At 40.5% G+C, this 24,829-nt stretch overlaps 1 protein-coding gene and 1 long non-coding RNA gene across 3 annotated transcripts; one reads left to right on the forward strand and one right to left on the reverse strand.

Annotated features, from left to right (window-relative positions):
* Positions 1–1,892: 1,892 nt before the first annotated feature.
* Positions 1,893–4,807, forward strand: LOC117472504. 2 transcript variants are annotated; one of them, XR_004554937.1, is made up of 4 exons: positions 1,893–1,943; positions 2,633–2,673; positions 2,837–2,864; positions 3,586–4,807. It is a non-coding gene; the product is annotated as an uncharacterized LOC117472504 (long non-coding RNA). The 2 variants fall into 2 exon arrangements; XR_004554936.1 differs by lacking the exon at positions 2,837–2,864 and having other exon boundaries at positions 1,903–1,943.
* Positions 4,808–7,224: 2,417 nt separating this feature from the next.
* Positions 7,225–14,313, reverse strand: LOC117472577 (proton-coupled amino acid transporter 1-like). The gene is made up of 2 exons (XM_034117862.1): positions 14,125–14,313; positions 7,225–8,147 (listed from the first exon to the last, which is right to left on the reverse strand). The coding sequence occupies exons 1-2, from the start codon at positions 14,156–14,158 to the stop codon at positions 7,873–7,875; spliced, it is 309 nt and encodes a 102-aa protein (XP_033973753.1). The 5' UTR covers positions 14,159–14,313; the 3' UTR covers positions 7,225–7,872.
* Between the last annotated feature and the right edge of the window lie 10,516 nt (positions 14,314–24,829).

Here is a 24,829-nt window from a genome sequence, read left to right on the forward strand (position 1 = left end):
CTAATATGGATGGAGCTTAACTGTAGTTGTTGTGTTGTGTCTTTGTGTAGCTCTTACGTTGATTTTTGGAGTTTTCAATAAATGAGAAATCATCAGTCAAGTGTACGACCATCTTTCGGAGGGATCTGCTACACTTGGTGTTCTCATTTCATCAAATTCCCCTCCTCGACTCCCCTCCTCGAGACTTAGTCCCGCCCACAGGAGATGCGAGCGGAGGACTCGAGGAGGGGAAACAAGGAGAGAGGAGGGGAAACAAGGAGAGAGGAGGGGAAGCAGCAGGCGGTTAGAGAAATGAGAACTCCTCTCCTCTGAGCGGTCATTTTAAAGAGACGTCCATTAATGATGACAGGAGGCACAGCAGCCCTCTGTCTGATGGACAGATGTGTTCATGATGACTTCTATATTTACTTTGATTCATTCACAGTGCGGTATAATGAGACAATAACAGGCTACAGATGCGGACACACACACACACACACACACACACACACACACACACACACACACATATATATTTATATATATATATATATATATATACAATTTCAGAATCAAACAGAGCACTCTCATAATAACGTAACACTATCAGAGACTGGATATACCCCCCCCCTCTCTGGTCGCTACAATGAGGGAAATAAATGACGGGCCAAAAGTTTTATCTACAAGTACTAAAAGTAAGCAGAGGACACCAAACCAACTGAGACCTGTCTGTCCGCTGCATCTACGCACACACTGCACCACACACACCTACACCACACACACGCACCTACAGCTCCTAAAGCATATCATCAGGCTACAGCCGTTGTGTATTTTATTTTGTGAAGCACTAAATGGTTTTAGAAACATCTGGACTCTTTGTAGATATCTACTAAACTAAAGCAAATAAAGAGAGTAGGCCTGTTATACTGAGTGATATATATGATACACACTGCTCTGCTTTCTGCACGGACCTCACAGCTGTTCTCTCTGTAAACATCGCGTCGCGATGAAAGCAGTTACTAAAATAATATCCAGGGGATGCATGCAGAGCTGTGATTGGCTGAGATAAGTCCGGCCGTGCGTCACGACTCTTTGAAACATCTCTGTTCCCGGAAATGCATCCACGAAGGAGCCGTGGAGGACCGTGGAGGACCCATCAGTGTATCCTCGGTTATAGCTCCTCCAGAGAGCCTCCTCGACGCTCAATGCTCGGTCCTCGAAGTGCATTTAGAGAAATGAGATGTCCTTCAACATGGCGCGCTAAAATTCATTTCCGGGTCACTACCGGAGGACCGAGGAGTCGAGGAGTCGAGGAGGGGGAATTGATGAAATGAGAAAGGGCCTTGGTGTTCCGGTTTCCTGTTGTTAGCATTCCAGCTTCACAGTAGCATGCAGCTAGCACGTTCTTGTGTGTTTAGTTAAATGGAAAATAAAGTGTGGAGTTCCATATTAAACACACCGCCTCCGACTCCCATTCATCGGCTCTACACCACGCACATTTCTTTATTTCATTAAATCACAGCCTGTTGCGGTTATGTAATCGCACAAGCTGATATCGTGATTTAGATTCGATTAATCGTGCAGCCCTAGTTCCCAATCATTTAGATGTGTTTTCACAGATAATAAACAGAAGGCTGATATAATGATGATCCTCAATAACAGAATGACGGTCACTGTTATTCAGGGGAAGATCATTGATTAGGACGCAGTAATGATGAGCTGCACATTTCAGACCTGAACATCTGATTGGATTATAAACTGATTTTTATCATCATCATGTTTTCTTTATTCAGTCTGAGGTACTGCAGTTTGTCAGAGATCAGCTGTTCTGCTCTGGCCTCAGCTCTGAAGTTCAACATCCATCTGAGAGATCTGGACCTGAGTGAGAACGCTCTGAAGGATTCAGGAGAGAAGCTGCTGAGAGATCTTCTGAAGAGTCCAGACTGCAGACTGCAGACCCTCAGGTCAGTAAGGGGTCTCTGCTGGTTCAGCAGTATTGTATGAAACACAGGGAGGTGTTTCTCTCTCTGGGGAATCACAACAGATCAGTGATGTTACCCACTGACTGCAGGTTCTTTCATTCTTCCATCAACTATTGAAGACCAGCTGAAAATGCAAAGCCACATTTATATATATTATTATTTATTTATAGCCACTGTCATTTTATTTTGTATATATTGATTGTTGTATTGTTTTATTTAGGTCTTAATGTGTGCACATGTAAAAATGTGTCTTTGATTCTGTGTAAATATATATATATAAATATTTGTACACATATTTTTATATCAATTAGTTTTTATATTCTGGATTGTGGGAAACGGTATTTCGATCTCTCTGTACACACAAACTGGAAGATTGACAATAAAGTTGACTTTGACTTAACATTTAGTAATCAACTCTCTCACAGACACATGGGATTTGACTGAAGAGTGGAAAAGGTAGTCTGTTTGTTATGGGATGTTTTTAGTTTCTAGCCTAATGACTGGTTACTTCCTGTAATGCAGCTGAGAGCAGTCAGTCGTAGTGTTTGCAGAGAAGATATGATGGGATGTAAAGCATGAGATCAGTCAGGACTCTGAAGCTGACTAACTCAAAGAACAAACACTTATTTTAAACTGGATCTAAAACTGTTGGGTTGTGTTCATCCCTACAGGATCACAGGAGAGACGTTCAGAGCCAAGATCCAGAAGACCTGTGAGTACTGAATATCCTCCATTCATCTAGATATGAAACTCTTTCATGGAGCATGACCTCAGAGGAAAACAACACTCTTGTTTTTCTCTCTTCATCATTCTGGATGTTTCTCTTCATGTTTTATTATCATCATGATTCTCTCTCTCTCTCCTTCTCCTCTCAGGTGACAGGAAGTGAAGAGACACAGAAAGGTGAGAGGTCGTACCGTGTGAAGTTTATTTATTGAGGTTTCACCACGGAATAAATGTAGTTATAGGTTTTTCTGGGGAAGAAAGTCCTTCATTCAAAATGTTCCTCAAAAGAAAGTAGAAAAGTATTATCATCAAAATATAGTGAAAGTAGCGACAGTAAAAGTAGTCATTGTGCAGATTGGTCCATTTCAGAATAATATATATGATATGTTTTATAATGATTGATCATGAAAGTGTTCTCAAAGCTGGTAAAGGTGCAGCTAGTTTGAATGACTTTGTATACTGCAGGGTAGCTTGTGAATTTACTCCAGGTGGAACTAAAGTCTGATTTAACACTTGGTTATATTTCACATCATTCATCCACATCTGTGAAGTAACTAAAGGTATTAAATACATGTAGTGGAGAAGAAGTACACCATTTACCTCTGAACTGTAGAGGAGTAGAAGTACACAGTACATCAAAATGTTACTTAAGGACAGTGCTTGAGTAAATGTACTTAGTTCCTCTCCTGATCTGTAAAGCTCTCCCAACATATGCAGGTTAGCATCCGGCAGCTTCTATGTGCTGGGGACCCGTACTGTACATTTCTCTCATCACACTTTGGGCTCCTCAACATCTCTGTGTTCCCAGCAGGACTCTCTGAGCTGCAGACACATTCTTTCTGTGACTTTGATCCAGATATTTGGAGCATAATAACTGAAGCTGTTTCTCCATGTTCAGGAACTCTGAGTCCTGCGGCAGGAAGCGGTCCTTCTCTCCAAGAACTCCTGGAGCCAGGCCTGCAAGCTGGTCCAGAACCAGAGTCCAACCGGTCGACCTCGTGAAGTTAAACTAAACTACACAATTATTAAAGATCATGTTTAAAGTTAAAAATGGATGCTTTCAGACTGCAGGGTTTCCCACACATAGACTCTACTTGTATACAGGTCTATTAACGGCCGCCAAAGTATATTTCGCGACCCATTTAGTTTAGTTTTTTATCCGTCCGCAAGCAAGACACCATCTGCGATCGATGAGCTAGTGGACAATGATCCCTCGCTCTACGCCTCCTGTACCTGTTCGCTCTGTGTTGGGAAAATACTGAATGTTCCTTCTGTATCAGAGTAGCACATGATAACAGAGGCCCTACGTAGCTGTGTACGTAGCTGGATGTCTGACTACATGGATGACGCTCATGAGACACTGTGTTGAAGTTATGATAGCTATGTTCCTCAGATTGGCATGATGACACAGCCCCTAGAGAGATAGGCATATGACTGTCATGTGTATTGCTTACGCAGGCCTTAGCTAATCTGAACTAATGTCAGAATACTGCTTTGAACCAGTGTTCCTCCATCTTGTTGACTGTCACTCCCTCTCTTGTATATAAGCATATCAAGGACTCTACTCTGGGAACTATTTGTCCCACGCAGCTCTGTGTGTGAAGACTACTTCCATTCTTGAGAGGATAATAAATACATGGATCCTGATATTGAAGCTCAAGCCGGTGACGAGTGATATTTGTATAACACTCTGCTACCGCGTGAAGGGTCTGCTAACAAGCGACCAACAGAAAGGGAGACCTCACGAGAAACAGAGAAGACGACGTAAACATCGTTTCTCTGACTGCAGTCAAAGCAGATACTTTGTGGAATATAAAAATGAAACTATAAGAATTACTCAGAATGTTCTTTTACAAATATTTCAAATGTTTCTATCCGAGTGCTTTCCTCATGAATTATCCATAAATCTAGGAGTTTGTTTTCTGTGTATTTCATAATCTTAGAGGATATTTGATTTCATGTAACTTTCAGATCAGACATGTTTTTATTGCGTTTCTACAATGCATAACAAGGGTTTGTCCTTTCAGAAATGGAAAGCTAAATGTATGCAAATACAAATGACACAATTGTTTGTAATGGTTATATGTAAGAAGAGAAAAATAAAAAACAACAGAATGAGAGAGGCTTTAGCATTTTACCTTTTTTAAATAAAGAAGATTTATTGTGTTAATTGTTCAAAGGAGACAGGCTGCATGTTTGCTAATCTAATAGATCCAAGCTAAAGACTTTAAAGTCTCATTTTATCCTCGGAAAGTTCACAAAAAAAGCTTCCTAAACTTTTATTCTGACAATCTCAAATGTGGAGAATCTCCTGACTGGTTTCACATCCACAGTTTGAACCAAAGTCTACAGATATCTCAGCGTTCATGTAGCCGAGAACACTTTTTCTTTTATAAAGGTTTGTTGGTTTTGACACGTGAAAAAGTAGAGTATTGCTCCATATGTTGTCTCCAGTACTGAGCAAGACCACTCTCTATTCCAGTAAGTCTTCACAGGCTCTGCAGCATTTAGAAGTGACGCTGCACAGATCAGTGCTGCAGAGTTACAGCGACGAAGAGGAGGAGGAAGAGGGGGAGGAAGAGGAGAGGGTTAGAATAAGAGAGGCAGGGAGAGGACGGATGAGATGAAGGTAGGCGATGAAAAATATGAGGAGAAATTAAATAGAAATGGAAAGTCTGGGTCTGACCTTGCTTCAGTCTCTGAGGAAAAATACAAATGTTTGGTAGAACTGTCCCTTTAAAGACATCATCATCGTCAGCTGGTCCCCCTTGAGGTGTCAGTTGGAAATTATTTCTCAAAAATCTGACTTTTTTCTCAAAATTATGTTTTTCCTCAAAATCATGACTTTTTAAGAATAAAACTGAAATTGATTTTATTTCTCAAAATTCCAACTTTTTCAAAAAAAATCGGACTTTTTCAGAAAAATACGAAATTAGATATTTTTCCTCAAAATTCAGTTTTTCTCAAAATAATGACTTTTAATATTATTATTTTTAATAATCTGACTTTTTTTGAAAAATCTTTGTGAGCGTTATTCAGAGCTCATCTGTGTGTTTCACCCTCATGGGGAGTGGAGGATAAACGTTGCAAATGCATGAGTTTTTGCAATAAAGGATTTCTAAATCGTTGTTTTGGTTGAACTGTCCCTTTAAAAACAGAAGAGATCGTTTCCATAGCAACCTAAAAACAGACACACATGCGAATGCTTTCAAATGTATTTATTCATATATATAGGAATAAAGAAATGAAAGGGAATGAAAATAAAGTTGTCATTAATTTATTAAAATATCAAACAGATGTAGGTTACAGCTTGACTGATGATTCTAAAATGGGTTTCAACAATTAATTTGGTGGAAAATAATGACTTTATTTACTAGAAATCGTTAGTTAGCACTAAATGAAAGTCGAAATTAGTCTTCTTTGGGAAGCTGCACATCATCTTCATCATCCTCTTCATCATCATCATAATGCTTCTCCCCCTTAAAGTGTCAAGTGGCAATTTTAGCACAACTCCAGAATAAAAGAAAACAATTGGCATTTAAAAAAATTAAATAAAAAAATAGTGTGCAGACATTTACATATGCAACAAATGGATATATACACAAACAGCTGGTTTAAATTCTTTATGAATAAGGCTTTTATATCAACAAGCCTTTTGTATACTGCCACATAACACTGGAGACGTCTGAACAGAAGCAGTGAGTCTGCGGTTAAACTCACAATAACTAACACGTGTCATTAAAATGTGTTTTATATTACATACATTACATTATAATACATGCAGAGCCTCTCTGTTCAATTAAAACCCAAAGAAAATAACATTTTCAAGGTTAGGTGTTTCAAATGCATGCTGTTTAATAAAACAAACAACAACAAAGCCAGTCAGAAATGTTTGTAAATACATTAAAACACCCAAAAAAATGTGATCAAAAGAATCAGAAACACAGGAGAGCTCCGACATAAAGACGGTACGACTCAGTTCCTAAAGTCTGACTGCATTATTACTTTGTTTAGTGACGGTTCATTCTGCTAGGGTCGAGTATCAGGGAGATCTCACTGATTATAATTATCCATATTTATTTTTATTAAATCCTATGAATAATATATTTTCCCTTTTATCGTATTTTCGACTTCATCCAGATCTCAGGTTCCAGCATCACGTGATCTTTGGTGCCTTATAGAGACTAGAAACACAAACAATGCTGTAATGTAACTTTAATGTGTTGGACAAAAGAGAAATAATTTAAAAGGTTTTTTTAATATCTACGGATGAGGATTAGGGTCGAAAATAAAAAATAAAAAATTCTGGATTTTTCTTCAAGTTCTAACTTTTTGTCCAAATTATTACTTTTTAAAGAAATGAAGAAAAAGTTACTTTTTTCTCAAAATGTTCTTAAATTTAACTTTTGTCCAAATTATGAATTTTTGGAAAAAGTTACATTTTCTGAAATCTTCTGAAAAAGTCAAATGCTTCAATTTATTCTGAAAAAGTCACATTTAACACTTTAAGTATATTTCTGGGAAAAAGTTTTTCTTTCAAGGACTATTGCAACACCTCGCTTCTGAATAATTCCCCAAAAAGCTCTTATTTTTTCCAATTAGTTCTTATTTAATTTAATGATACTCAACCCCATTATTCCCTAAAAATACAGATACTTGATTTAGAGTTTTCCTGATGTGTCTAATGTCAAAGAAGCGCGCCGTTACTGAATAAGACATAAATCAAAGTGCAACAAAACATGTTGATTTTCTTCTAAATGAGGTGGTGGTTAAAAGATCTACAGAAAACTAAATGTCAACAACTAATGTGGAAAACGTTTTGATCGTCCAGATTTAAATAAACAAATGTGTGAGGTAGTTTGATTAAACATTAATATATTCAAAATGATAGACTACCTCTTAAATACCTCTACCTAAAATCTCTCGAAGCTACCTGAAGGAATGAATTTATCATTATTATTACGTTATTGTAAGTTTGCATGACTTTCCAGGACTTCAAATGAAATGTGGCAGTTTGTTACAGCAATGAAATGATGAAATATAAATTCTCACAGCTTCTTAAAAACACGATAGATGAATGCAACAAAAAAAAGCAGTGTCCGCCATATCCAACAGCAGCAAGTGGAAGGATCAAATCAAATAAAAAATGTGCCCTAATATGTTTTCTAAATGTCTTTTCGGGTCATCACTGCACCATGAAGGAGGAAAACGCCTCGGTGCTTTTGAGTCCGTTTCGCTCTATGATCTTCTCGATGGCGATGTAAGTTCCCGTGATGAAGCCGATGAGCCCGATGAGGCTAATGGCGGCGTTTTTGATGGTGACAAGAGGCGAAAGACCCTCCGTGTGGAAAGTGATGATCTGCAGGATGGGCGGGAAGATCAGCGCCAGAAAACTGCTGCTGACCGAACCGACCAATGAGATGACGAGGTCCAGCTCTGGGATCAGGATGGCAAGAGCACCTGGAGGAGAAGAGGGAAAGGAGAGAATATTGTTCATAACTTTATCTCTGACTTTGTGGTGAAACTCAACGATACTCTAGGGTAAAAGTAGAGACGTCTCCGCAGAACCCATCTTTACTATAAAAAGTCAAATGTTCAGAAAGTAAAATGTTCAGAAATGTTCAGTGTTATGACCTGGCTCAAAAGGCCACAACAAAGAGGAGACACACCATATCAACGGTTAATAAAATATGTTTATTTAAAGTGGACCTATCATGCTATATTTAAATGATATATTGTAGGGCCATACCTATATAAGGTATATTTATACGTTTCTGTTTTCAAAATACCAAACAGATCATGCATTTTAGCCATGCCTCATTTCGCTCTATGTGCTGTTTGCTGTCTACGGGTCTGATTCTGCTGACCACGCCCCCCTGCAGGAGAGGGGAGACGTGCTCTGATCAGCTGCTGGGCTGTCAGAAGAGGGGGAGAAAAAGAGATCTCCGTCCTCCGTGTTTTATTATATAGAGTCGTTATTCATTTGTTTTAAAGCTCAATAAATAACAAAGAAGACCTTTGACCGGTACTTTTCTAATTTTGTCCGGAAGATTTAAACTTTAACGGACATCTTGACCGGCGAAAGAAACTGAAACTGAAACTCTGCCGCACGGTCCCCTCATTCCTTGGAAGAGGCGGAGAGGTGGGTGTTTGTCATCTGCTGGTGGACTAACCGGAGAGAATTACAGTGCTTGCCTCGACGGGGAGGGATTGCATTGAATTAAAGCAGCGGGAGCAAACGCTTGCTTCGGGGAGGGAGAAAGAAAGCCACAGCGGAGAATAAACAGAAGGGTAACCATGGTAACTATGGGCGGGAAGTCTTCTTCGCTGCTTTTGTGGCAGACTACAGCGCCACTTACAGGCCTGGCATATGTACTACAGCGTCTCCAGCGCTTTCGAGTGGCCATGGCCGGCCGTGGCCCAACCCCACATTCCCCTGATAGGTGGAGAGTTGGCCCAATAGCCGTAGCGCCACTTCTGTGACGACATAGAAGTGTTCAAATCTGGATCAGTTTTTATCAGATCCGTTGCAGCCCCTTTTTTAGAGATTTGGGTATGGAGGAAAATAGAGAGGGTTGTGTTTTCTGACACTTGGTGAGTTCCCTGGAACACCGGAGACACATATTCATGTAGAAAAGACGTACAAAAGTGCATTTTGCATGATAGGTCCCCTTTAAGCAAGCAATTCAAATTAAGCAAATTAATTAAGTGCAAAACGAGTAAAGCATGAGGCGTGGACGTCAGTGGTATCAGTAGTGCAAATACAGGGTGAGGGTTGCATGGAAGTGTAAGTGTGAGGGTGTTGAGGGGCACAAAGTAAAGCAACTAAAGTAACAAACAGCATACTCAACAGAACCGGGTGCCTGTAGGGAAAAGCAGAGAGAGGCTTTAAGTAGCTGCAGGGCACCAGACCCAAGTGCCCTGAGTTACTGCAATCAAGGCTGGACACAGCACAGCCACACCCTCTCCAGATGAACCCACAGGGGCATCACATCAGAAAAATATACATTTTCAGAGATTTTCTCAGTAACATTTTCTGTAAAACATTCTGAAACTTTCTGAAAAAGTAAACATTTCTGAAACATTTCTGAAATGTTCTGACATTTTCTCAATAGGTAAAGTTTTCAGAAATGTTCAGAAAGTAAAATGTTCAGAAATGTTCAGAAAAAAATACATTTTCAGAAATGTTCTCAGAAAGTAAAATGTTCTGACATTTTTTCGGAAAAAGTAAAAACATTAGAAAATGTTCTGAAAACAAAACAAGATATCAGCTAGCAAGCTGAGATTCCACCGATTCCAGAAATATAAGTATCATCACTGAGCGACATGGGAAGCAAACCCAGACATCCCAACACGTAGCTTTACGGAGCAAAAACGAGATATTCTTACTTTTGCTGTTGTTCTGATCAAAAGTGTGTTCAATGAAATTAAAACGATAAAAAACGCTGCTGAAAGTTAATCCATAGGTTAATCCAATGTGTCTGTGTCACTTTGAAAAGATTACTGATAATCCATTATTCCATTTGTACTAGACTCTATGGATAAAGGGTGTTGTTAAGATTGTAATCTATTTGAGATAAATGTGATTTTGTGTTAAATTAAGACAATTTACTTGAGTTAAAGATTGATTTCTTTCTATATCATTCAGGTATTGGGATTGTATTTAAAGACTATAAATAAGTGAACTCTATATCTATGTTTTATTAAAACTTGTGAATAAATATACGATGATTTTTCTGATTCTTTAGTCTCTTGCAGCTCTACTACACTCACAGAGTCTCTTTGGTTATTACTGTGTGATATCTAGTTCTTACGTGATGTTTTCTTTTGTTTTAATATGTTATTTTCACGGATTTGTAAAGAGCTTAAAGCTAGCTGTAGAGTAGAGGGATGTAGCGGCTGTGTGTTGGACCGTTCATGGTCTCATTTCTTTGTGCATTTTACGCCTCGGATACACTCGGATAGCCTGGCAATGCTCAAAGCAAACTAAAAACACGGCAGCATGGAACAAGTGGAACAAAGACAAACGTATCTCCCATCGGAAAGCCAAGCACTGACATCTTGATTCAAACACTGAGACTCTCTGGGCTTTTTCTCTTGAAGATTTGCTCATCACGTATGCACACGATGATGCGCTGCTTCAATCTCTTGTAGTATTCTCATTCAAAAACCCAAAAGCAATCTCTTTCTCGCAGATGTGAGTGTCGGAGTCGCATTATTCCCCCTCACACGTTTAGTCCTTCAACTCCTTCATTCCAGCAAACATTATTGAGATCCAACTGGGTGCGATGTCCTTTTCATTTCATTTGTATTTGATCCGTTCATGGTATTGTTATATCAATCTTGGACCTTAGGCGCTTTCACACCGCAGTACTTTTCCCACAAAGGTTCATCAGAACTTAGTTCATGAGAACTCTTTAGTTCTCATGAACTAAGTACAGATCGCGTTCACACCGGAATAAGTCCCTGAGGGAGGATTAGGCAAATGAAGCCGCTGACGTCACTTCTTCGGCTTTGGCTCCGACACCTCATCTCCACCGCTCCCATGTTTTCTTTTGTGTTGCCATAAATTAGTCTCTCTGCGTTTCTGCGCTGGGCTAATGCTAATAATGCTAATGCGAGGATAATAAAATGGCGGCTTCACAAAACTTTTTGGGAGTTTTACGGGGCGTGGTTTTGCAATCCGCCCAGCCAATCAGAAATAGGAACCCTTTTCTCCCACGAAAGTCCCTGCTCTCTAGCAGAAAAGAGGGGTAAAAAGGTTCATGAACTAATTTTAGTTCCGGCTCTTTTTGGTGTGAACGCGACATTTCGGAACTATATCAGAACTAAAGTGGGAAAAGTACTGCGGTGTGAACGCGCCTCTAGTCATAGTAACTAGGTATGTTATTGAATTACAGTTTCCAGAGCCAAGAGGCTAATCGTCTCTTTGCTAATTATTCACTCATTAATTCAAGTGAGCTGACAAAGAGGATGTTTAGATTATAATAGAGTTAGAGGGAAAACATTGAGGTTTGTGTGTTAGTTAAATAAAGAAAAGTGTGTGACCTCCTGCTAAATTATGAACCATCCAGAACTCTCAGGTCTTCAGGGACTGGTCAGCTTTCTGTCCCCAGAGTCAGAACTAAACATGGTAAAGCAGCGTTCAGTTATTATGCTCCAGATATCTGGAACAAACTCCCAGAAACCTGCAGGTCCGCTGCAACTCTGACTACTTTTAAATCCAGGCTGAAGACTTTTCTTTTTGCCGCTGCTTTTAATTGAACTACTTGCCTTGCCTTGCCTTGCCTTGCCTTGCCTTGCCTTGCCTTGCCTTGCCTTGCCTTGCCTTGCCTTGCCTTGCCTTGCCTTGCCTTGCCTTGCCTTGCCTTGCCTTACCTTGCTTTGCCTTGCCTTGCGTTCATGTGCAAACGTATATATAGTTTGTTAATTGGATAATTCATATCAAGACTCCTAAAGACGTCATGAAATAATGACCTTTCGACATCTGGAACATACATGTTGCTCTGATGTTGGTGCGTCCATTTGGAGAACATGATGTTCGTGTGCTAGTTAAACATGATTAGGGGAAATGAGTGTGTGGTCATTATAGCTGCTATATAGGCTGTGTGAAACTTCCACTTTGTGGGGGCATTTCCGCGATTGGCTGCTGTGGCAAGAGGTAAATGTTTTCCTCATTATTATTTGTTTGTTGCGCAACTGAATAATAATTAATCTCAACCATGTCTGTGTTTGTGTTTTATTGATCTCTCTCTGTGTTAACATTTAAGGTTGGTGAGCCATAAATTGCACGAACAGTATGCACAACTTAATGTATAACAATTATAAATGATAACTTATAACTTAACTCCCACTGTACATTTTAAATTTATATTCAATTTAATATTGAATAGGGAGGCGTGTGGTGCAGTGGGTTGTGTGTTGGTGTTCGGATAAGGTGGTCACAGGTTCAAACCCCACTGCAGTCAGCATGTTGTTGTGTCCCTGAGACACTTCACCTCTCATACCCCTTTCACACCAACGGTGTTTCAGGGCCGGTTCGGTGCTGGTGCTTGAAAAGCACCGGGTTTTCCTGTTCACACCGCAGCGGAGCAGCGTCATAGCTCCGGAATCCGGTTCGTTTCGAGCACCAAAAAGTTGTCCGTCTAGAAGCAAGAACCGCATACGTCACGCTTACATCGGAGGGGGGCGAGATTAACCTGAGCTAACACTTAAGGCGAGTACGGCAAATAAAAGTTGTAACAAGCAGTAGTGCTGAGCAAAGTGACTAGAACGCAACCACACACTTGTTAAAAAAAACACACTTTATAAAGTCAGGCAACACTAACCAGGCTTCGTGTGATTCTGTTTATTTGTACCTTACTTTGACCATCCGTTCGCTGTTATTGATCATTGTGGAGAGCAGGCAGACGTTTGTTATTATAGCAGCTATCGGATGGGAATCAATACATGGGCTGCACAGGTTGTCATGTCCGACTATCACAAGTAGAATCATAATGAAAAATACGTCGGTAAAAAGTGCCTGTAGAAAACTGCTTAGCAAGTAGTCAGTTTAGCTTCGGTTGCTATGCTAACATCACCCATGTTATACCAGAGAAACTTTCATAACAGCGTTGTGATGCCAAACAGCGTCAATTCAGACTGACACCAAACAGCGTCAATTCAGACTGACACACATTCACTTAAGGGGAACTGGGGATATGTATCAGCTGCTTGTGTGACAGTCAGACAGTGAATACTTTAGAGCCGTGTGAGCTAACCCGGAGCTAACGGGAGAATACACTCCCGTTGAAGAGCAGCCGGCCAGCACTGCAGCGGTCGGTAAATGCCGCTGAAACACATTAATAAACAATGAACCACGGCACTCTGGAGAAAAGTATAAGGTTGGAGAAGTCGTTATTTAATTTAATCTGGCTTCGTATGATTAAAAGCAACGCAGTCCCCGGCCCGTTGTTGTTGTGAAGTGAGCTCCGGCGTTGGGGAGAAACTCAGCGACGTAAACTGTGACGTCATGACGCAGCAGCGGCAGCACCAGTCGGGCTCTGAGCGGTGTGAAAAGAGCCGGCGCTAAACCGAAGAACCGGTTCTGAACCAGAAAAGCTCTAGCACGGAGCTTGAACCGGAGTTGCGTTGGTGTGAAAGGGGCAAAAGTGCTCCTGTGGGGATTGCCCACAGTATTGAGTCTGTAAGTCGCTTTGGATAAAAGCGACTAACAATTAACATGTCATGTAATAATTCATTTCTTGCACAATAATATCCTGCATTATATTTGTTACTGTACATTTGTATTTCCACATGTATATTTTTAAATATTTAATGCTATTCTATTTCAGAAATATTTTGGATTGTTTATTTTAACTTATCTTGTGTGCATTGCCTTGTCTTTTTATATGTTAGAAATGTATTGGCTCCCACATAACTTGAACCCTGCACTTACATGTGAAGAGGACGAGGACGGTGCGCAGCAACATGTCCACGGGTCGCTCCCATCTCACCGACACACGAGCCAACACGGGGGGGATGAGGATCTCCGCAGGGACGTAGAACTGCAGGGCGAAAGTGATGAAGATACCGAAACAGTAGAGAAGCTTCACCCCCTGGTAGGTCCTGGAAAAAGAGCAGAGAAATAGTCAAATAAACGAGTTATGTGGCAGAAAAATCAGCTTTCAAGCCTTCTTCTGTTCTCCTGCATCCTGCTGATGTTCAGGTGTATATCAGTATGTAGTGTCTCTACTTTAAAGAGTCCTCTCCTGCTGATGGTCAGGTGTATATCAGTATGTAGTGTCTCTACTTTAAAGAGTCCTCTCCCGCTGATGTTCAGGTCTATATCAGTATGTAGTGTCTCTACTTTAAAGAGTCCTCTCCTGCTGATGGTCAGGTGTATATCAGTAAGTAGTGTCTCTACTTTAAAGAGTCCTCTCCTGCTGATGTTCAGGTGTATATCAGTATGTAGTGTCTCTACTTTAAAGAGTCCTCTCCTGCTGATGGTCAGGTGTATATCAGTATGTAGTGTCTCTACTTTAAAGAGTCCTCTCCCGCTGATGTTCAGGTCTATATCAGTATGTAGTGTCTCTACTTTAAAGAGTCCTCTCCTGTTGATGTTCAGGTGTATATCAGTATGTAGTGTCTCTACTTTAAAGAGTCCTCTCCTGCTGATGTTCAGGTGTATATCAGTATGTTGTGTCTCTACTTTAAAGAGTCCTCTCCTGCTGATGTTCAGGTGTATATCAGTATGTAGTGTCTCTACTTTAAAGAGTCCTCTCCTGCTGATGTTCAGGTGTATATCAGTATGTAGTGTCTCTACTTTAACCTGTTTCACACCTTCCCCCCCCGGTACCGGGCGGATAAACGCGTCATTTGCAGGAAACAACGTCTAAGGAATCTTAATATTGAATAAAACTATGAATGTGTTATATCCATGTAACGGGAAGAAACTCAGCTAACTGATCTTTTTAATTTTTTTTTTCAAAAAAAAACCCACAATGCTAGCACTCAGCCTCTGAATTAGCCTCGACGAAAAAACGTAACCTACAAAGGCACATAAACTCACTCAGAACTCCCTTATTACTTATCCTAGATGCACAACCAAACACTCTTTTTTGGTGTCCTGGAGACACTGAATCTACCGGTGCCCACCTCAACACTCAGTGATAAACATTCGCGACGCTCTAAACGAAAGCGTACATCATCACATGTGGAGCTAAGAAGCTAAACACGTAAATATGGCTTACCTTGGTCAAAAGTGGTCTTCAATGGCATTAAAACGATAAAAAAAAACGATGCTGCAGTTAATCCATAGGTTCATCCTATGTGTCTGTGCCTTCTTTGAAATTATTTCTGATAATCCATAAGCAATACAACTGCGTTTTAGTTTCCAAACTCCAGAAGGAGACATTCCTCCACTTTGGTTTCGTTTTCCACACGCGAAGCAACCACATTTTTTCTTTACAACGTGTCTGGGTGGGAGCCTCCCCCTTCGATTCTATTGGCTCTAACGGTCACAAGGGTATGTCAACCAACCAAATCGAGCAAGGGGGGGCCAGAGATAGGTCAAATCCACCCAAATGACCCCAGATGGCCCAGTTTTTGGCTAAATCTCTCTAAAAAGGTCAAATTTCACTTGTTTTGCATCAATCTTGATACAGGGTACTTATTATATGTTGTACTTTGGATTCCTAAAGCTTTTAGTCTACTAACACATCATCCAAGGGTAGTTTTCACTATCTGTAAAAAATAATTTTTGGACGGACACTATAATTTACAGTTTTTTACTATGTAAAATCTGAATTTTCTTTAAAATAAAAAACATTTATATTGATTCTGACACTTCTACATCCAACTCACAGGTTTATCATTACTTTGAGAAAAAAGATTATTAATTTAACCCTTTTAGAAGGGAAGATATGGTCATCTGTTCTGGGAATGTCATTTTCGAGCCTGAGACCTGAAAAACAGGCTCAGAGTGGAACAGGTTTTAAAGAGTCCTCTCCTGCTGATGTTCAGGTGTATATCAGTATGTAGTGTCTCTACTTTAAAGAGTCCTCTCCTGCTGATGGTCAGGTGTATATCAGTATGTAGTGTCTCTACTTTAAAGAGTCCTCTCCCGCTGATGTTCAGGTCTATATCAGTATGTAGTGTCTCTACTTTAAAGAGTCCTCTCCTGCTGATGGTCAGGTGTATATCAGTAAGTAGTGTCTCTACTTTAAAGAGTCCTCTCCTGCTGATGTTCAGGTGTATATCAGTATGTAGTGTCTCTACTTTAAAGAGTCCTCTCCTGCTGATGGTCAGGTGTATATCAGTATGTAGTGTCTCTACTTTAAAGAGTCCTCTCCCGCTGATGTTCAGGTCTATATCAGTATGTAGTGTCTCTACTTTAAAGAGTCCTCTCCTGTTGATGTTCAGGTGTATATCAGTATGTAGTGTCTCTACTTTAAAGAGTCCTCTCCTGCTGATGTTCAGGTGTATATCAGTATGTTGTGTCTCTACTTTAAAGAGTCCTCTCCTGCTGATGTTCAGGTGTATATCAGTATGTAGTGTCTCTACTTTAAAGAGTCCTCTCCTGCTGATGTTCAGGTGTATATCAGTATGTAGTGTCTCTACTTTAAAGAGTCCTCTCCTGCTGATGTTCAGGTCTATATCAGTATGTAGTGTCTCTACTTTAAAGAGTCCTCTCCTGCTGATGTTCAGGTGTATATCAGTATGTTGTGTCTCTACTTTAAAGAGTCCTCTCCTGCTGATGTTCAGGTGTATATCAGTATGTACTGTCTCTACTTTAAAGAGTCCTCTCCTGCTGATGGTCAGGTGTATATCAGTATGTAGTGTCTCTACTTTAAAGAGTCCTCTCCTGCTGATGTTCAGGTCTATATCAGTATGTAGTGTCTCTACTTTAAAGAGTCCTCTCCTGCTGATGTTCAGGTGTATATCAGTATGTTGTGTCTCTACTTTAAAGAGTCCTCTCCTGCTGATGTTCAGGTGTATATCAGTATGTACTGTCTCTACTTTAAAGAGTCCTCTCCTGCTGATGGTCAGGTGTATATCAGTATGTAGTGTCTCTACTTTAAAGAGTCCTCTCCTGCTGATGGTCAGGTGTATATCAGTATGTAGTGTCTCTACTTTAAAGAGTCCTCTCCTGCTGATGTTCAGGTGTATATCAGTATGTAGTGTCTCTACTTTAAAGAGTCCTCTCCTGCTGATGTTCAGGTCTATATCAGTATGTAGTGTCTCTACTTTAAAGAGTCCTCTCCTGCTGATGGTCAGGTGTATATCAGTAAGTAGTGTCTCTACTTTAAAGAGTCCTCTCCTGCTGATGTTCAGGTGTATATCAGTATGTAGTGTCTCTACTTTAAAGAGTCCTCTCCTGCTGATGGTCAGGTGTATATCAGTATGTAGTGTCTCTACTTTAAAGAGTCCTCTCCCGCTGATGTTCAGGTCTATATCAGTATGTAGTGTCTCTACTTTAAAGAGTCCTCTCCTGTTGATGTTCAGGTGTATATCAGTATGTAGTGTCTCTACTTTAAAGAGTCCTCTCCTGCTGATGTTCAGGTGTATATCAGTATGTTGTGTCTCTACTTTAAAGAGTCCTCTCCTGCTGATGTTCAGGTGTATATCAGTATGTAGTGTCTCTACTTTAAAGAGTCCTCTCCTGCTGATGTTCAGGTGTATATCAGTATGTAGTGTCTCTACTTTAACCTGTTTCACACCTTCCCCCCCGGTACCGGGCGGATAAACGCGTCATTTGCAGGAAACAACGTCTAAGGAATCTTAATATTGAATAAAACTATGAATGTGTTATATCCATGTAACGGGAAGAAACTCAGCTAACTGATCTTTTTAATTTTTTTTTTCAAAAAAAACCCACAATGCTAGCACTCAGCCTCTGAATTAGCCTCGACGAAAAAACGTAACCTACAAAGGCACATAAACTCACTCAGAACTCCCTTATTACTTATCCTAGATGCACAACCAAACACTCTTTTTGGTGTCCCTGGAGACACTGAATCTACCGGTGCCCACCTCAACACTCAGTGATAAACATTCGCGACGCTCTAAACGAAAGCGTACATCATCACATGTGGAGCTAAGAAGCTAAACACGTAAATATGGCTTACCTTGGTCAAAAGTGGTCTTCAATGGCATTAAAACGATAAAAAAAAAAAAAACGATGCTGCAGTTAATCCATAGGTTCATCCTATGTGTCTGTGCCTTCTTTGAAATTATTTCTGATAATCCATAAGCAATAAAACTGCTTTTTAGTTTCCAAACTCCAGAAGGAGACATTCCTCCACTTTGGTTTCGTTTTCCACACGCGAAGCAACCACATTTTTTCTTTACAACGTGTCTGGGTGGGAGCCTCCCCCTTCGATTCTATTGGCTCTAACGGTCACAAGGGTATGTCAACCAACCAAATCGAGCAAGGGGGGCCAGAGATAGGTCAAATCCACCCAAATGACCCCAGATGGCCCAGTTTTTGGCTAAATCTCTCTAAAAAGGTCAAATTTCACTTGTTTTGCATCAATCTTGATACAGGGTACTTATTATATGTTGTACTTTGGATTCCTAAAGCTTTTAGTCTACTAACACATCATCCAAGGGTAGTTTTCACTATCTGTAAAAAATAATTTTTGGACGGACACTATAATTTACAGTTTTTTACTATGTAAAATCTGAATTTTCTTTAAAATAAAAAACATTTATATTGATTCTGACACTTCTACATCCAACTCACAGGTTTATCATTACTTTGAGAAAAAAGATTATTAATTTAACCCTTTTAGAAGGGAAGATATGGTCATCTGTTCTGGGAATGTCATTTTCGAGCCTGAGACCTGAAAAACAGGCTCAGAGTGGAACAGGTTTTAAAGAGTCCTCTCCTGCTGATGTTCAGGTGTATATCAGTATGTAGTGTCTCTACTTTAAAGAGTCCTCTCCTGCTGATGGTCAGGTGTATATCAGTATGTAGTGTCTCTACTTTAAAGAGTCCTCTCCCGCTGATGTTCAGGTCTATATCAGTATGTAGTGTCTCTACTTTAAAGAGTCCTCTCCTGCTGATGGTCAGGTGTATATCAGTAAGTAGTGTCTCTACTTTAAAGAGTCCTCTCCTGCTGATGTTCAGGTGTATATCAGTATGTAGTGTCTCTACTTTAAAGAGTCCTCTCCTGCTGATGGTCAGGTGTATATCAGTATGTAGTGTCTCTACTTTAAAGAGTCCTCTCCCGCTGATGTTCAGGTCTATATCAGTATGTAGTGTCTCTACTTTAAAGAGTCCTCTCCTGTTGATGTTCAGGTGTATATCAGTATGTAGTGTCTCTACTTTAAAGAGTCCTCTCCTGCTGATGTTCAGGTGTATATCAGTATGTTGTGTCTCTACTTTAAAGAGTCCTCTCCTGCTGATGTTCAGGTGTATATCAGTATGTAGTGTCTCTACTTTAAAGAGTCCTCTCCTGCTGATGTTCAGGTGTATATCAGTATGTAGTGTCTCTACTTTAAAGAGTCCTCTCCTGCTGATGTTCAGGTCTATATCAGTATGTAGTGTCTCTACTTTAAAGAGTCCTCTCCTGCTGATGTTCAGGTGTATATCAGTATGTTGTGTCTCTACTTTAAAGAGTCCTCTCCTGCTGATGTTCAGGTGTATATCAGTATGTACTGTCTCTACTTTAAAGAGTCCTCTCCTGCTGATGGTCAGGTGTATATCAGTATGTAGTGTCTCTACTTTAAAGAGTCCTCTCCTGCTGATGTTCAGGTCTATATCAGTATGTAGTGTCTCTACTTTAAAGAGTCCTCTCCTGCTGATGTTCAGGTGTATATCAGTATGTTGTGTCTCTACTTAAAGAGTCCTCTCCTGCTGATGTTCAGGTGTATATCAGTATGTACTGTCTCTACTTTAAAGAGTCCCTCTCCTGCTGATGGTCAGGTGTATATCAGTATGTAGTGTCTCTACTTTAAAGAGTCCTCTCCTGCTGATGGTCAGGTGTATATCAGTATGTAGTGTCTCTACTTTAAAGAGTCCTCTCCTGCTGATGTTCAGGTGTATATCAGTATGTAGTGTCTCTACTTTAAAGAGTCCTCTCCTGCTGATGTTCAGGTCTATATCAGTATGTAGTGTCTCTACTTTAAAGAGTCCTCTCCTGCTGATGGTCAGGTGTATATCAGTATGTAGTGTCTCTACTTTAAAGAGTCCTCTCCTGCTGATGTTCAGGTGTATATCAGTATGTAGTGTCTCTACTTTAAAGAGTCCTCTCCTGCTGATGTTCAGGTGTATATCAGTATGTAGTGTCTCTACTTTAAAGAGTCCTCTCCTGCTGATGTTCAGGTGTATATCAGTATGTAGTGTCTCTACTTTAAAGAGTCCTCTCCTGCTGATGTTCAGGTGTATATCAGTATGTAGTGTCTCTACTTTAAAGAGTCCTCTCCTGCTGATGTTCAGGTGTAAATCAGTATGTAGTGTCTCTACTTTAAAGAGTCCTCTCCTGCTGATGTTCAGGTGTATATCAGTATATAGTGTCTCTACTTTAAAGAGTCCTCTCCTGTTGATGTTCAGGTGTATATCAGTATGTAATGTCTCTACTTTAAAGAGTCCTCTCCTGCTGATGTTCAGGTGTATATCAGTATGTCGTGTCTCTACTTTAAAGAGTCCTCTCCTGCTGATGTTCAGGTGTATATCAGTATGTAGTGTCTCTCCTTTAAAGAGTCCTCTCCTGCTGATGTTTAGGTGTGTATCAGTATGTAGTGTCTCTACTTTAAAGAGTCCTCTCCTGTTGATGTTCAGGTGTATATCAGTATGTAATGTCTCTACTTTAAAGAGTCCTCTCCTGCTGATGTTCAGGTGTATATCAGTATGTCGTGTCTCTACTTAAAGAGTCCTCTCCTGCTGATGTTCAGGTGTATATCAGTATGTAGTGTCTCTCCTTTAAAGAGTCCTCTCCTGCTGATGTTTAGGTGTGTATCAGTATGTAGTGTCTCTACTTTAAAGAGTCCTCTCCTGCTGATGTTCAGGTGTATATCAGTATATGTAGTGTCTCTACTTTAAAGAGTCCTCTCCTGCTGATGTTCAGGTGTATATCAGTATATGTAGTGTCTCTACTTTAAAGAGTCCTCTCCTGCTGATGTTCAGGTGTATATCAGTATGTAGTGTCTCTACTTTAAAGAGTCCTCTCCTGCTGATGTTCAGGTGTAAATCAGTATGTAGTGTCTCTACTTTAAAGAGTCCTCTCCTGCTGATGTTCAGGTGTATATCAGTATATAGTGTCTCTACTTTAAAGAGTCCTCTCCTGTTGATGTTCAGGTGTATATCAGTATGTAATGTCTCTACTTTAAAGAGTCCTCTCCTGCTGATGTTCAGGTGTATATCAGTATGTCGTGTCTCTACTTTAAAGAGTCCTCTCCTGCTGATGTTCAGGTGTATATCAGTATGTAGTGTCTCTCCTTTAAAGAGTCCTCTCCTGCTGATGTTTAGGTGTGTATCAGTATGTAGTGTCTCTACTTTAAAGAGTCCTCTCCTGCTGATGTTCAGGTGTATATCAGTATGTAGTGTCTTTACTTTAAAGAGTCCTCTCCTGCTGATGTTCAGGTGTATATCATTATGTAGTGTCTCTCCTTTAAAGAGTCCTCTCCTCCTGATGTTCAGGTGTATATCAGTATGTAGTGTCTCTCCTTTAAAGAGTCCTCTCCTGCTGATGTTCAGGTGTATATCAGTACGTAGTGTCTCTACTTTAAAGAGTCCTCTCCTGCTGATGTTCAGGTGTATATCAGTATGTAGTGTCTCTACTTTAAAGAGTCCTCTCCTGCTGATGTTCAGGTGTATATCAGTATGTAGTGTCTCTACTTTAAAGAGTCCTCTCCTCCTGATGTTCAGGTGTATATCATTATGTAGTGTCTCTCCTTTAAAGAGTCCTCTCCTCCTGATGTTCAGGTGTATATCAGTATGTAGTGTCTCTCCTTTAAAGAGTCCTCTCCTCCTGATGTTCAGGTGTATATCAGTATGTAGTGTCTCTCCTTTAAAGAGTCCTCTCCTCCTGATGTTCAGGTGTATATCAGTATGTCTCTACTCTGAAGAGCTGATGTCCTCTGAAGGAAACGCTGAGCAGAAGGAACTGAAAGCATGCAGAGAGTGTCACCATTTATTTGATTGAACATAGAAGATAATCTCTGTGATTATCTGATCTCAGGTCTGTGTGCAGGGCTTCATTTATTCACATGTTCTCATCATTATACGTCTTTCTCCATTTTCCCTCATTATATTTAACCTGATTTACGTCTTCATATATATCAGATCCCTCCTCTCAAATTACACTTTCTTATCAATTCAGACAAATGTTTAAAATGAAAGTGTAAAAAATAAGAGAAATATTATCTCAGAATTCTGTACACTTCTTTCTGACATAAAATCTAAATCGTTTCTCATGAAATCAGATGAATTCCTAAATGAAACAGAAAAAAGGATTCTTTAATTACAAAACTCAAATCCTCCTAAAAACAAGCAGAAACACACAGTGAAGCAAAAACTCTAAAATGCTAATTCCTCCTGAAATAATCACAACATGTGAAAAACTCTCACATAATAAAGCAACATCAAATACAGTAGAGCACGAAGCATCATTGGCACATCCTTTTGAACAAGCCTTCATCACAAATTAAACTGAACTCAAATTCTGCAAAAATGTCAAGATGTTGAGATAAGGTCAGAATTTTCATTAAAAAGTCAAAATGTTGTTCTGAAGTTCTGCTTTCAGGACATCTGTTCTCTGAGCAGGGGCTGAATGATCATGTATTATATATTATCATGCGTGTGTCGGGAGCATGGATGTATAATAAGAACTGGATACAACGTTGGAGGCGGGGTCTCGTTCTTTCCTATGAGAGCTGCTCATTGGCGCGTGAAAGCAAAATGGCCAGAGATTTTCGGAAGCAAAACGTCACAGATGACCCGTCATGCCTGGCTATCAGAGCAGAAGAACCCGTATGTGCAGTCATAGAGCATGCGCACCTTAAGCCCCGCCTCCTGTCATTAAGCCCCGCCCCCCGAGCTCCCACTCTCGGCTCACTAGAATGAGTCCTCATAGTCCTCCTGTCTGCGCTGCCCCCTGGTGGCCTGCAGAGACATAACAGCCAGGTTCACTTCCTGCAGCTCCATGTCCTCCTGTCTGTCAGGCTGCCCCCTGGTGGCCTGCAGAGACATGACAGCACAGAGGTAACTTCCTGCTCCTCTTCAGGCCCACATCACAGTCCTCTGAACACATGCCTACCTTACAGCAGAAGTAAAGACCGATGGCCAGCAGCGGAATCAGCAGCAGGACGACGGCTCGGATGATCAGAGGTGTGGGATCTGAGGGAACATCTGTCAGACATCACAGCATGAGGCCAACAGTCCCACAAACTGCACTCTTTTGGCTTTCATATGTTTGCCAGAGTGGGACCTCTTTAAAAAGCACACAGTGAGACACATATATGATCCTCTTCCTGTGAACACTGAGCTCACCTGAGACAGTGACAGACAGACAGGTGAGACACAGACATGATCCTCTTCCTGTGAACACTGAGCTCACCTGAGAGAGTGACAGACAGACAGGTGAGAGACAGACAGGTGAACACTGAGCTTACCTGAGACAGTGACAGACAGACCAACACACTCTCACTCCCAACGCGTCCAGGAGCGACGCTTGGTCAGAATTCCGTGGCGTCCAGTTGTGACGCGCCGAGTTTCCATCAGCGTCATAAACGGATGCAAAGAGCTTTCAACTGATTGCAATGTATTCCCATCGGCGTCGGTATTTGACGCTTAGGGAAGCACGGCATTCGTTTGTGTCGGCAGCTGTTAAAAGTGAGCGTCCATTCCCATTGGATAACGGAGAATTGTACACCCGGAAGTAAGTATTCTCCTTACTGTCGATTGATTTGACAGTGATATCTCCATTACTCATCCACTCAAAAAACAACCAGATTACCTTTGTTAATTAAACGACATTGATAGGTTTAAATTGTGTACAATGCTTTTGTGTTTTTCCCCTACAATTCTGAGACAACTTGTTTTCTCTGAAATGTGGAGCGCCAAAGAGACTACACTACCCACAATCCCCAGCTATTGTTGTGATTGTCTGTCCGCTTTGCGACAAAACCTCGTGATAACTCAACAAGCTCTGTGATTGGATGAAACATAAATAGGTGATATTTGCACTACTCATTAACTAAAAACCACCAGATTATCCTTGTTAATGAAACGACATTGATAGGTTTTAGTGTAAAATGCTTTTGTCACGTTTTCCCCTTCAATTCTGAGAAACAAGTAGTTTTGAGTTTTGGATGGCCGAAGACACTACACTACCCACAATCCTCAGCTATCTTCGCGAGGCCAGGTCTCGAGGTCACGTAGTTCACGTGATACATTGCTCGGAACCTTGAGACACCAGCAAGGTAAGCTGTAATAAACTCGACTGCTCACTTAATTTTCGACAATATTCAAATATAACTCAAATAAAATATTTGGGTTATGTATTCAAGTCCCACCCAGGCAGCAGGATTCGTAAGACAGTACGAGAAACTTAAAGAAAATGTAGTCTGTAACAGTTATTTTCTTTTTTGTAATAACGGATCATTTAGAAGCTAGCATTAGCCACCGTGTGGCTAGCTAGCTGTGTTAGTACAATGTC

This window comes from Trematomus bernacchii, unplaced genomic scaffold, assembly GCF_902827165.1.
Source record: "Trematomus bernacchii unplaced genomic scaffold, fTreBer1.1, whole genome shotgun sequence".
Classification (NCBI taxonomy): domain Eukaryota; kingdom Metazoa; phylum Chordata; class Actinopteri; order Perciformes; family Nototheniidae; genus Trematomus; species Trematomus bernacchii.

Bases quoted from the DNA above. Each gene is read 5' to 3' on its own strand.
- LOC117472577 (XM_034117862.1), bottom strand. From the start codon at position 14,158: ATGTTGCTGCGCACCGTCCTCGTCCTCTTCACAT. The intron at 8,148-14,124 runs GTAAGTGCAGGG...CTTCTCCTCCAG, and splicing joins CGTCCTCGTCCTCTTCACAT to GTGCTCTTGCCATCCTGATC.